This window comes from Pinus tabuliformis, chromosome 5_2 (assembly GCF_031772625.1).
Source record: "Pinus tabuliformis cultivar Carrire ecotype Pingquan chromosome 5_2, CPIR1, whole genome shotgun sequence".
NCBI classification, from domain to species: Eukaryota; Viridiplantae; Streptophyta; class Pinopsida; order Pinales; family Pinaceae; genus Pinus; species Pinus tabuliformis.
The window spans coordinates 810,358,524-810,371,300 of record NC_142306.1 but is presented as its reverse complement, the minus strand read 5'-3'; the positions used below and the strand labels follow the sequence as shown (position 1 = coordinate 810,371,300).

The window sequence follows — 12,777 nt, the reverse complement described above, 5'->3', positions numbered from 1 at the left end:
TCCATCTGTAGTATCCATGTTGCGGGATCCTTGCCATCAAACTTTTTCATATTGATTTTTGGAATATGGTGGGTCTTCAATCCAACATTAGAGTCTATGAACTCATAATTAACATTTCTTTTGTTCTCATCATGAGTTTCCTTTACTACCCTTTCACCATTAGTGACCATTTCTTGTAGCAACTTATTCAAATTTATCTTCAATTCTTCCATCTTATCGTCCATGCCATTCATCTTAGCTTCCATCTTAGCATCCATGCCATTCATCTTAGCTTCCACGCCATTCATCTTGGCTTCATTTACCTTTAGTGAGAGTGAAATTTGTTGTACTTGGTCTTGTAATTTTGATATATCATGTTGCATTTCTTCCTCTTCTTCACGAGTCATGCTAGAGCTTTCAGGTTGCTTACTAGGTGTTTCCATTTTCTTTCTTCGGGGCATTAATTAATGCTAATAATTCTTCACTATTCCCTTTGAATTCCTTCAAACTAATTTTTCAAACCAATCTTATGCAAAATTAAAAAAATTACACACCTTTTTTCACTTTGTAGGAGCTTGATATTGAATCTGATGTATCTCTGTAATTTTGGATCATCCAGTTCTGAAATTGCGACCTGCAGTAGCCCTCTGCGTCCTCTTTCCAATGCCACCAGTCTGATCGAATTTAGATTCTCCAAGAAAGAGTTATGCACAATCTCCCAAGATGACCTAATTATATACCTTTTCAGAAGAGCGAACTTGTATGAAGTGCACATGTCAATGTTTTGACCTTCGGGTCTAAAAAATATACACAGAAACTACAGTTCATCATCTTTCTATAACTTCTTACGAAATTTCAACCTGATGCTCAAAACAAAAGTTATGATGATATTCCCCAAGTCACCTGTTTGGAATGTAATTCGGGAGTCTGCAAAAAGCCCAACTTCCTTAGATCATATCTCTACAAATATAGCGTGAAAAGCTCTAAATTCGGACCCAAGGTTCAGAAAGATTTTGGCCCAAATGGGGTTTTTTTTTAGCGTCTGAAACGTTGCAGAAAAAAATTTATAGCGCAAATGCCACGATGACCTGTTTGGAGCAGCGAAACCCTGGAATCCAAAGCTCTGATACCAAATGTTATGAAACCAGCGCACCAAAAAATAGAAAAGATAGATCAACGCCTTAGAATTCAGCCTCTTCGAGGGGGCAACCTCTTTTACGTTACACAAATGAACAATTCTTGGATGATTCAAATCACAAAACCTCCTTTCTATATATAGGAGTCTAAGGGGTCACAATATAACCAAGCCAACCTAACAATAATAATATAAAGGCACAAAAATAACAATAGAGGGATTCTATGGGGCACAGTAATAACCATATGGGGACAATAGGGCACAACAATATTAATAAGTGATACAACTGCAATAGTAATGGGGGAATCACTAGTATTATAGGGACCCAACACCTAGTTTGGAAGAATGCAATGAACGAGTAATATGAGTCAACCATGAAGAATGATGTCTAGGATGTGGTTCCTAGACCCAAGGACAAGTCAATGGTCACTTCAAAATGGCTTTACAAAATCAAACATGGAGCTGATGGGAGTGTTGAAAAGTTTAAAGCCAAGTTCGTTGCTCGAGGTTTCTCTCAAAAGGAAGGAGTGGACTATGATGAGATATTTGCACAAGTTGCCTGATATACCACTATTCGTTCAATCGTAGCCCTTGTTGCCTCGCAAGGATGGAGCCTACACCAAATGGATGTCAAAATTGAATCTTGCATGGCTCGCTTAAGGAGGAAGTCTATGTAGAACAACTTGAGGGGTTCGAAGTTCAAGATTGTAAGACACGTGTATGCATGTATGCAAGTTGAAGAAAGCCCTCTATGGATTGAAGCAAACCCCCAAAGCTTGGTCTGAGAGGATAGATAGTTATCTTATGAAGTTGGGTTTTACAAGGAGTGATGTTGACTCAAACCTATACTTCAAGTTTGAAAAGGACAGGCCTCTCATTCTGGTCCTTTATGTGGATGATCTCTTTTTGTCAGGTGATGACCTTCTCATGCATCAATGCAAGAGGGAGTTGGCTTCCGAATTCGAGATGAAGGACCTAGGACCAATGCATTATTTCCTAGGGCTTAAGGTCTAGCAAAAGCCAGGTGAGATTTTCCTTTATCAAAGAAAATACATTATGAAGCTACTTGAGAGATGTGGGATGGTGGATTGCAAGTTTGTGTCTACTCCTATGGAACTCAACTTCAAGAAGCTATGTGGAAGTGTTGCTAGGCCCGGATTAGCAAACCCTTCCGAGTATCGTCAACTTGTGGGGGCCCTGATGTTCTTGGTAAACTCTCGTCCTGACATATGCTTCGTTGTGAACACATTGAGTCAATTTATGGTCGAGCCTCATCACATTCATTGGATTGTTGCTAAGAATCTCTTGAGATATCTCCGGGGCATAATCCACTATGGACTGAGATACACTGCCAGGAATTTGAGGCTACATGGATATACAGATGTTGACTGGGCTGGCAATGTGGTGGATCATAAGAGCACGTCTATGTGTTACTTCTCTTTGGGGTCTACTTCTATATCTTGGATGAGAGGAAGCAGAAATCGGTTGCTTTAAGCACCGTTGAGGCCGAATACATTGCTACGAGTATGCCCTATTGTGAAGTTGTTTGGTTGAAGAAGCTCCTCAATGAGCTATTTGAGCACGTGTTGGACATCACCGCGATTTTCTGCGACAACCATAGTGGGATTCGCCTTTCAGAGAATCTCGTGCTCCACGACCGCTCCAAGCACATTGATATCAGGTACCACTTTATTCGAGATATGATACAACAAGGAGCAATAAGGCTCTAACACATCAAGACAGATGAGCAAGTCGCAAACATTCTCACAAAGCTCTTAGGGAAGGTCAAATTCTTAGCCTTCCGTGAGAAACTTGGAGTCGTCGAAAGACCCTCCTATGAGGGTCCCGCATGAGTTGGACACTGAGCTCTAGGAGCTCATGGGGGTTTCAGGTACTTCTTGCAGCTATAAGCGACCATAGGTTGAGTGGTTCACCTTCCCTTAATGGTGCACTATGTACAAGGTGAGTGGTTCACTTTCCCCTGTGATACCCCATGATGGTTGACATGTATGTAGGGTGAGTGGTTCACCTTCCCCTACGATTGACATATAAATAGGATGAGTGGTTCACCTTCTCCTGTCGATGCCCCAGCATACATCCTACCCATAGAGTCCAAGACTCATGCGAAATACCTCTCATCTGGCCAATGAGTTGGGAAAACTAGTTAGGGACCATAGCACTACCAAGGGACGCATCGTGTACTGTCGTACTCCCTATGACTAGGATGCATGGTGTTCAACAACTTGATCTGGGATCAAGGACTGACTTGTGTCAGTGGAGAGTGGTAAGGTCTTGTGACTCACTCTCGATCACTTTTTCTTCATTATTACTTCATGGTTCAGCAAAGCAGTGATGACAGAGATGGCAAATGATGACAAGATGGCATGATGGATTGGAAGGTTGAATTCTCCCTAGTTGAGAGGGAGTGCTAAAATTGGCAACTACGGCCAGATTCCACCTTGGGACAGCTCATATGATGAAGATGATTATTGCATTGTGTTCCTCTTTTCGAGAGGTCCAAGTTTGATATAAAGATCATCTCATTGGAACAAGCAGAATTGAAATTTTGAATTTATTCAATCACATGTGCAAATTGGTCAGTTCAACCTCAGCCTAATGTAAGCTCAAGAAGCCCAATAGATGTGTCCTTTCACCCTCAACAAATTGTATAAATGGGAGTGACCTCTTGCCTCATTTGGACATCACTCACTCATCAATTCTTCCCTCTCCTAATCAAATTGGTTCATACAGCTTGGGGATCATCTCTCATCTCTCTCTCTCTTACACATGTGGATGAAGCACGAGTTTCTGAGACAGATTGCAGGCCGAATATTTCAGACTTCATACCAACGTTGATCGAAGGGTTCTTGACTTTGTTTGACTGAGTTTTGAAGGTCAAAATTTTGATTTTTGGGAGGCCGCATTGACTATCACTAAAACTGAGATTTTTTGGGCATTTTGACTTGCGTTGACTTATGTTTGACTATAGAAAACTACAGCGAATTTTATCTCCTTTGACCGAGTATGACCGGGCTATTTTGAGCTACATTTGACCCCCTTTCAGGCCGAGTTTGACAAAGGAAGACCTCGCTGCATTGAAGAAGGGTTGCTATTGTTTTTACCAGCATTGACTTTTTGGTTAGGGCTGAAGTTTGACTGCAGTTGACTGCAGAATTTGACAAGGCTAATTTGACTATGTATTGGGCAAGTGAATTTGATTTTTCTACTCTCTCTTTGTGTTAGGCCACAGTCCTAACCACCTCAAAACAGGGGCAGCGTGGAGACGTTGAGGGCTCAAACATGCCCAGAACAGCAGCGTGCTAGGGGAGGAGTCTCATGAGGGTGTGATGCAGTTTTCCTGAGCGTTGTTCAAGGATTGTGTGAGGAGTTTAGGGCTGCCCTAGTGCCCTAACCAGAACAGCCACGAACAGAAATATACAAACATATTTGGAGCAGCATTTGTATGGTGTGTTGGTAGCTAGATACATGGGACAGCAAGGTCACTTGGTGGAGAAAGCAATAGGACAGCAATCAATGACATGGTGCAGCAAGGCTACAATGGGACAGCAGCAATAGCATAGTGCTGCAAACTCATTAGGACAGCAGCAAGGTACAGCATGCCAAATGGGACAGCTAGGCAATGGTGCTTGTTGGAGCATAGCAAATGGGACAGCAATATGCCAAACATGGAATGGCAATATCACTAACAGTGGGACAGCAATATGCCACATGGGACAGCAGTGGCTAGCATGGTGCAGCTATGGCACATGGGACAGTTGTGGCAGCATGGTGCAACAATGACACATGGGACAGCAGTGGCAGCATAAGGTGCAGCAGTATGATGTGTGCAGCATGGTTATGAGGTCCAGCATAGTGATGATGAGTGCAGCACGGTGAGGTGCAGCATGATGATGAGGAGCAGCACAATGATAGGTGCAGCATGGTGATGGAGTCACCTGGGAAAATCAGTTGAAGCAGCTTGTCTTCAACTAAGTTCAGCTACCTCATGTATCATCTACTTAGGGATGATTTATGCTCTTATTTAGATAAGTCAAAGTGTTGACTTCTGTTGTATATGTACTATCTCTCGCTCTCTCTCTGTTGAACTTGAAGAACATATAAGAAGAATTGATCAAGAGTTTCCCCACATTGGAGTTTGTCCCTGGCTAGCGCCACATCTTCTGTCCTCTTGTCTTGGCTTGTCTTCTGCGTTCTGTGTTTATGTTCTATCTGCAATTTACTTTAACGTTGATGTGATTGCTAATCTGGAAAAGATAGTGAGCTAACTATGAAAATTGAAAATAATTGCTCTAAGCATAGAACATACCTAAATTTAACATTCTTCAATGCTAGCTTTCTTTCATTTTTCTTCTTAATGTTGCTGTTATGTTGCCACCACAGGAAGCCTGCACCATAGAGGTTGTAAATTGCAACACTCACCTCTTTATATTACCATAAAAGTCACAGATATTAAACTACTTCGTGTCCAACAACAGTCTTTGTAGCATTCTGGGCACATTATAAAAGTGTGCTTTACAGAGTGCAATTTAGAACTCAAAAACTCTATCCTGCTTCTTTATTGTATTCATGTATTTTAGTTTGCCTCACTCTTCTCTTAGCTGGATTCATTCTGGAGATGCATCCAATGCCCAACCCCACCCCCGCCCTCCCACGTTGTAACTTTCAATTTTTGATATGCAGCAGTTTAAGAATCTTCTGAAGGACTGCCATTTACTAAACAATGTGAAAAACATAGTACTAATGCTCAGTATAGGAAGCATATTTCTTGCAATATTAATGAATAACCAGTGCACCCAAAATAACCAAGAATTGAGGCATACCAAGTTTCCAAGACACTCCTTAGCACTTTTGCTGCGGCATCATATTCACATGCACAAATTAGCAGCTTTCCCTGTCAGCTTATTGCCACACAATATAGCAAACAACAGTTGGAAGAATTTAGAAATCTCTTCTAAGAATTTTTTTGAATATACAAAACTATATTTTGCTCCCAATAAACAGCCAGTTGGAAGAATTTAGAAATCTCTTCTAAGAATTTTTTTGAATAAACAAAACTATATTTTGCTCCCAATAAACAGCCAAAATCAGTGGGGCTTAACAACTTCACTTTTTATAGATAACAAATACTTCATATCAATTCAGAACACCATTCATCTTCCATGTTTGTGCACTATTGAAGACACCAATTTGCAAACCATTCATCTAAACAGCTTATAAATCCTTGACTTAAAATTTGAGCTACAATAATTTACTCTGCGTAAAATCCACTAGGTGATTTAATCAAACTAATATTATAACTTTTGTTCTATGCTAGTAAAAATCACAACTGTACTCGGACCAATTTCTAATTGCAATGTATGGAAAATAAAAATCTAAGAAAAGCTTATAACATTTTTCTGGGAGGAAACAAGGGAAGGAAGAGAACAATTGACAAAACAACAGTTAAATAAGGTTCAGCATGATGCTTAAGATGAGGTTGGACGACATCAAACTTTGCAGAGAATGTGTGAGGAAGTGCATTTCTAAAAGAAAATGGAACAACCCATCCAAATAGCCAGAGTGACTCAGTAATGAGAAGAAAGAACTATATGGTCTTGCCATCAAAGCAGGAGGATCCGTTTTAGGCAAAATCCAGATAAATTACAACAGGGAAAAATAGGTCAACAGTAATTTTCAGTTAGAAAAGTTTATTCTTTTGCAGCAGATAATGGGGACCAAACATGGAGACCCAAAAAATGGGGCTACCAACACAAATCATGAGTCTAACATGGTAAAATCTCAAGAAGAGATATTACCATGACCCTTAGAAATGTGTTTTCAGTCACTAGGCATATTCAACTGGTAATTTTGCCCCAGCAATTAAACATTGCTATGAAATGCTGGAGTTTCTAGATGCGCCACTTCAACAATTTATAAATTTTCTGCAACTGAAAAACCAAGGACTTCAAATCAGATCACTTTACTACAAGTTGGGAACTAGTCCTTGGATTCGTCTCCTGGTCATCTGATGGAAATAAACAATAGAATCTTTCAAAAGCAACCATCTTTCATGCTTCAGCTAAATCAGAGAACAATAACGAATATAAAGGATCGATTGAGCCCAAACAATGGAAGGAAGAAAAATCAAAAGGATCACTCCAGACTCAAAGCTGGAAAACAGAAAAAGATTGACAAAAAATCTCTCAAAAGCAATAAGCCAATCATTTAGAAGAAAAAAAGCATGGGATCCTCCTAATTATCCATTTTTCAAAATTCATTATGATGGGGCATTGAAAGCAACTGAAAATAGGGGGCATTGTAAAGAACTGCATATAAGTTAAGATACGACCAGATAATTATATTAATGTGCGATAAATGACCACAAAAGAACGTCAATAGGACTGAAAAATACAACCAGTATGAATACAATGTGGGAACATAACAGCAAACGTTGTGAGATTTCTATCACTGCAACATCTGATTTACTTTGCCTACTTATTTCCAATAAGTTATTTATGAAATTCCTTCAATAAACATTAAAATAAATTCTGCGGTAGATATCACAACATAATTCAGAAACAAACACATGCACAAGAATCAACACATCGACACAGTTATTTTGGACAACAGTCCCCGGAAAAACCCAATGTGGGAAAACTGGTGCAGCAAGGGAGAAATTTATTATTCAGCAATTCTTTCGTACAACAGGGTGCCAAACTGGCTTACCCAATAGAGAGAAAAATTCTCCAGCAATTCTCCCAGTCCCAACGTCAGCCTCGCTGACCTCTGCATAGATCCCAGACACTCTGCGTCAGCCGTGGGCCTCTTTGCGTCACCCACGCAGGCCGTCTAGGGATTGCACAGTCTCCTGCTGCCTCTGTGTCTGCCTCTTCTACCTCTACGCTGGTCTTCTAGTGTTGATCTTGACTCTTTGTTCCGTACTTGCAACGTCCTACTGCTCTCCAAACCACCAGTTCGAATTTCTCAGCCAACCCCGCTCCAAAAATCGAACTGATTGGTCTCCCTCAGTTTCTTCTCCAACTGACCCTCAAGCCTCATCTTATACTTTTCCTGTTGATCCTTCAACTGCCGAGATTAAATCTCTAATCAATGGCTAAGATTAGATTTGGCTTGATCCATGACTTTTGGAACCTTCTAACCCAGTGTTATATTAATACCCATTAACGTTTTATTTTTCCTAAGTTAGACTTAGGAACTCCATTAAAAATATTAATTATTTTAATTTCTCCCAAACCGGTTAAAATCTGCCCAAACCATTTTTGGGTCTTGGAGATCTCATGCGCTTTAGCCTCTCCAATTTTCATGGCTAGAGCACATCCGATGCTACCCCAAATCAACAAACATCATGGGTATAACATCAGAACACATGTATAAATGTATAAACTATGACAAAGGTACACTGACAAAATAGAGAGTTTGTACAACTTCAAAACCTGTCAAGAAAGAGAGAGAGAGAGAGATCGAAAAATGAGACCTATGATGTCAAGGTTTTCTGAGTTTGATGGTCGAGGGCAAAGGGGGCGAAAAGGGCACTAGCGAAAGGTGGCCAATGATGATGCCATCTCGCAGCTCCAAAAAGTGCTCCAAGTAGAGGGACATCTTCGACCCTAAGCTTGTCCGATGTGAGGTCTAGGTGACCTGAGTGTACAATCTGTAAATGTCCTCTCTGATGGCCTAGCTCAGTACCTCTATCTAGTTGGTGTTGAGAAATCAAAAGGCTTATGAACTAAGGTTGATTTCTCTGTCATGATAATTACTTGTGAATTTTTTGGCTTATTTCTTAGAATTATGTTTTCTTTTTCATCAAGCAATTACCAAAAATACATAAATGATAACATGAAGATCATAGAAGACAAAAGAACAAAAAGATGTAGGTTCCAAGCCAGGGCAAAAACCCCACAAGGGGGAAAACCTAGAAAATCTCCTCTTCTTATAGAATCAGATCAAAGTGAGAAATCCAAGACCCAAATCCAACCTCCAAGATGCCAAGTCAAGCCCTCCAGTTCCATCAATCTCAGCCCCAGAAAATAACATCAATATATGCCATAAACATTCGCTCTTGTCTCATATTATCTTCCACAGAAGACCCGCATCATCTGAGATTATTTTTCCAAAGGAAGGCCGCATCAACTATCCCAGAAAAACTCGCATCAATTTGCAAATGGAAGACCTCAGGGACTCTCACTTCTTTTACAATAAATTAGCCTCTGAATTTTGCAAATTTCTATCTCAGAAATCATCACAAAAAGAGCACCGAATTGCTTGTCGAATTGGACAAGGATGTATGCCGAGTTTGTTACCTCATTTCTTAGATTTATGTTTTCTTTTTGATCAAACAATTACCAAAAATACATAACATAAAGATCATAGAAGACAAAAGAACACAAAGATGTAGACCCCAAGCTAGGGCAAAAACCCCACAAGGAAGAAAACCCAGAAAATCTCCTCTTCTTATAGAATCAGATCAAAGTGAGAAATCCAAGACCCAAATCCAACCTCCAAGATGCCAAGTCAAGCCCTCCAAATCCATCAATCTCAATCCCAAAAAATAACATCAATCAATGCCACAAACATTCGCTCTTGTCTCATATTATCTTCCACAGAAGACCCGCATCATCTGAGATTATTTTTCCACAGGAAGGTCGCATCAACTATCACAGAACAACTCACATCAATTTGCAGATGGAAGACCTCAGGGACTCTCACTTCTTTTACAAGAAATTAGCCTCTGAATTTCACACATTTCCATCTCAGAAATCATCACAAAAAGAGCACCGAATTTCTTGCCAAATTGGAGGAGGATGTATGCCAATATATAGTTGTTCCAACATGCAAAAAGACACATCTGTTGGGTGAGCCAACTTGTCATCTAGAAGGGCCAACTTGGCTTCTTGGGGTGGATTAACGAAAATACATTTTAAAAATTCTCTCTTTTTCTTTACAAGCAATACAAATAGGACTTTGACTTAACAAATCCTAGAAGCATGAAGAACATGCTTAACTAATTAAACAATAATAAGAAATTATTTTTCCTCTTTTTTCTTTTTTTTTGCTTTTTACATGAAATATATAATGGCACAAGTACAATGATAATTATGAAGACCGAACCTAGTTACATTTTCCAACACTCCCTCTTAACTAGGGAGGTATTCATAATACAAAACCAATAAAAAGATACTCTCAAATTGAGATATTCCCATAAGAAGAGTCTAATAGATAAGCCATCTTTAAGCATCAACATCATAACCAGCATTGTAAAATAACAACATAGCAAGGCCTTAACTAACAAGCTCTAACTCTCCACAAGATTAGAGCACAATGCTGCGAGGCATACATATGGACACCAACATCACAACCAACCTCTCAAGGCACATACCCCATCCGAATGTTCACCAAGTATGTCCTTACAAGACTACTTTTATCTTGGATTCCCAATCCTCAAAGAATATCAGTCCTCTTCGACCAATATTATCTTGGATACCATGTCCAATCCTCAAAGAGTGTCGGTCCAAAGGGATACTTCTATCTTGGATTCCCAATCCTCAAAGAGTGTCGGTCCACAGGGCTACTTCTATCTACGATTCCTAATCCTCAAGAAGTATTGGTCCCAGATGCTTATCCAATCCTCCATTCTCCCTACCAGTGTCTTCACTAGATGTACGGTTGTTAGTCCTAGCCTAGTGCATGGCACATGGAGAATACGGTGTCCTCTATCACTCCCTCTCAACCAGGGAGTAAATTCTTACTCCCTCTCAACCAAGGAGACATAACCATAATCCTTAGCCGAACTCATACTTCATCAAAACATCAGCTACTTGTTTTTCCATTCAAATATAGGTGTATATGCAGGGCTCCTTTCACGCATTACATCATAACTAAACTTTGACCGCCCTAGATATCAAACATTTCACAAAGCTAAATTCTTTCCCATTTCATCTTCATGAAAAGGTTTCTCAGCTCCTAACAACATCACATCATATCAAACTTCGACCTTTCTAGATCTTGACAATCATCTAACAACTTTATCATCAAATGGTTCATCTATCATCTTCAAGGCGCCAAACTTACAGCTACTAGCACATGCCTTCCATCTTTGCATAAAAATAGTTCGTCTTCATGCTCTTCCAAGTCATCATCAATGTCATCCACTCAATCCATGTGCTCCCAAATCAAATCAAATAGCAGTCAATATAATATTAATAATACCAAACAAGCTATCTTTTCAGTTTCTTCACATACTTCTGTAATAAGTTCTTTCAAGAAGCCAAATCATATCCCAACATTATCAGAGTTGCCAAATCACAAAAGCCTTTAGTCAAGATGTGGAATTCTTCAGAATCTTGCTTCTTGCTCCCTCTGAGGTCATCATTCCTTTGCATGGTCTATCTTCATATTACAACAGAGTTCTACTTTATGCTCTTTAGCTTTCAATTATCAAACAATGTGCTCTTTGAATAAACCAACTAGCAAGCTTCAATATCATGTCTATTAGGGTCTTTACAGCTCCCTTTGAGGTGAGTGACTTCTTGTTCTCTAATCAACTTCTTTGATAAACAACTCCCTTCTTCATCTTCATGTTTTGCCACATTCTTCCACTTCTTACAACTACTAAGCTTTAGGTAGAACTTATCTTGACTTGCAACCTTTGTTAGAAGACCATAAAAGAAAAACAGAGAGGGCAAAGCACAATGATAACTTCGAGCTTCAACCTTCAATTGAGCAATTACATTTATTATAATTTTAATTTATCCCCCTCAAGTGTCAAGAGTCAAGACTCATTAGTCCTTTTGACACTCTTACAGGTTGGAGTTCTCACACCACAAAAATTTAGTGTATGTGCATTATAATCTCTGACTTCGAGTGAAGCAAATAGAGAAACCAATGGATCTAGACGCCATTTCCTTAGAAAATATTGATGTACTGTCTCAGTGGAGGGTGGAGTCTAAGGTGCCCATCGTGGAGGAGACACATACATGGCTAGAGGAGGAACCATTAGTACAAGGGCACCAAGAGGAGGAGGGGCAGGGGGGGAGCAGCAAGAGCAAGAGGAGGAAGAGGAGGAGATTGTCAGAGCGTCAACATCAACATCTGTTACAGATATAGGAGAGCACAGCTCAATACCCAGCAATCATTATTTGACATTAGGTGCAAGGTCATGGCCTTTTACTACTAGGGGGCAAACCTGGCAAACAACCCATCATGTTTCTCGTCAAAGGGGAAGAGGGCATTGATCTCAGATAGCTAGTTGCTAGTTTTATTTCTTTTGCTACATATAACTCATGATGATGAGACACTCTTATATATGTGATGTTATTGTGTATTGGTTTTGTTACCCACCATTTGTGGGCGATATCCCTAAGAGAAAAACTTCTCCAAGATTGTCCTCAGCCGGCAGCCCCTTGCAGCCACCAACTAGCTCATTGTGTCACTTCTCCGCCACCTGAGCCAGCCATGTGCTCTCTCACCCATCTAAAATGATTGTACGTTTGAAGATGGGCCTCCTGAACCCAAAGGTATGCTTTGTCATTTGGTAATAGGGTATTGTAGTTTGCTTATCACGGACACTTTTGGGCATGGATTAATGGGGGGATTCAGCGAAAAGAATGGGCTAGGTTTGTGCTCTTGTGCCCTAAGCCCCCTTT

The 12,777-nt window shown here is 40.0% G+C and overlaps 1 protein-coding gene across 2 annotated transcripts in view; it reads right to left on the bottom strand.

Annotated features, from left to right (window-relative positions):
• The window catches only part of LOC149161781 (Tetratricopeptide repeat (TPR)-like superfamily protein), a 288,843-nt gene that overhangs the window by 205,294 nt on the left and 70,772 nt on the right, over nt 1-12,777 (bottom strand). For both annotated transcript variants that reach the window (XR_016261890.1, XM_089437040.1), the window contains exon 7: nt 5,956-6,026. Coding sequence is in view for 1 of the 2 variants with exons in the window: in XM_089437040.1 (XP_089293166.1) it covers nt 5,956-6,026 (71 nt within the window). In the remaining variant the exon portion in view is untranslated. The remainder of the gene's footprint in view (nt 1-5,955; nt 6,027-12,777) is intronic.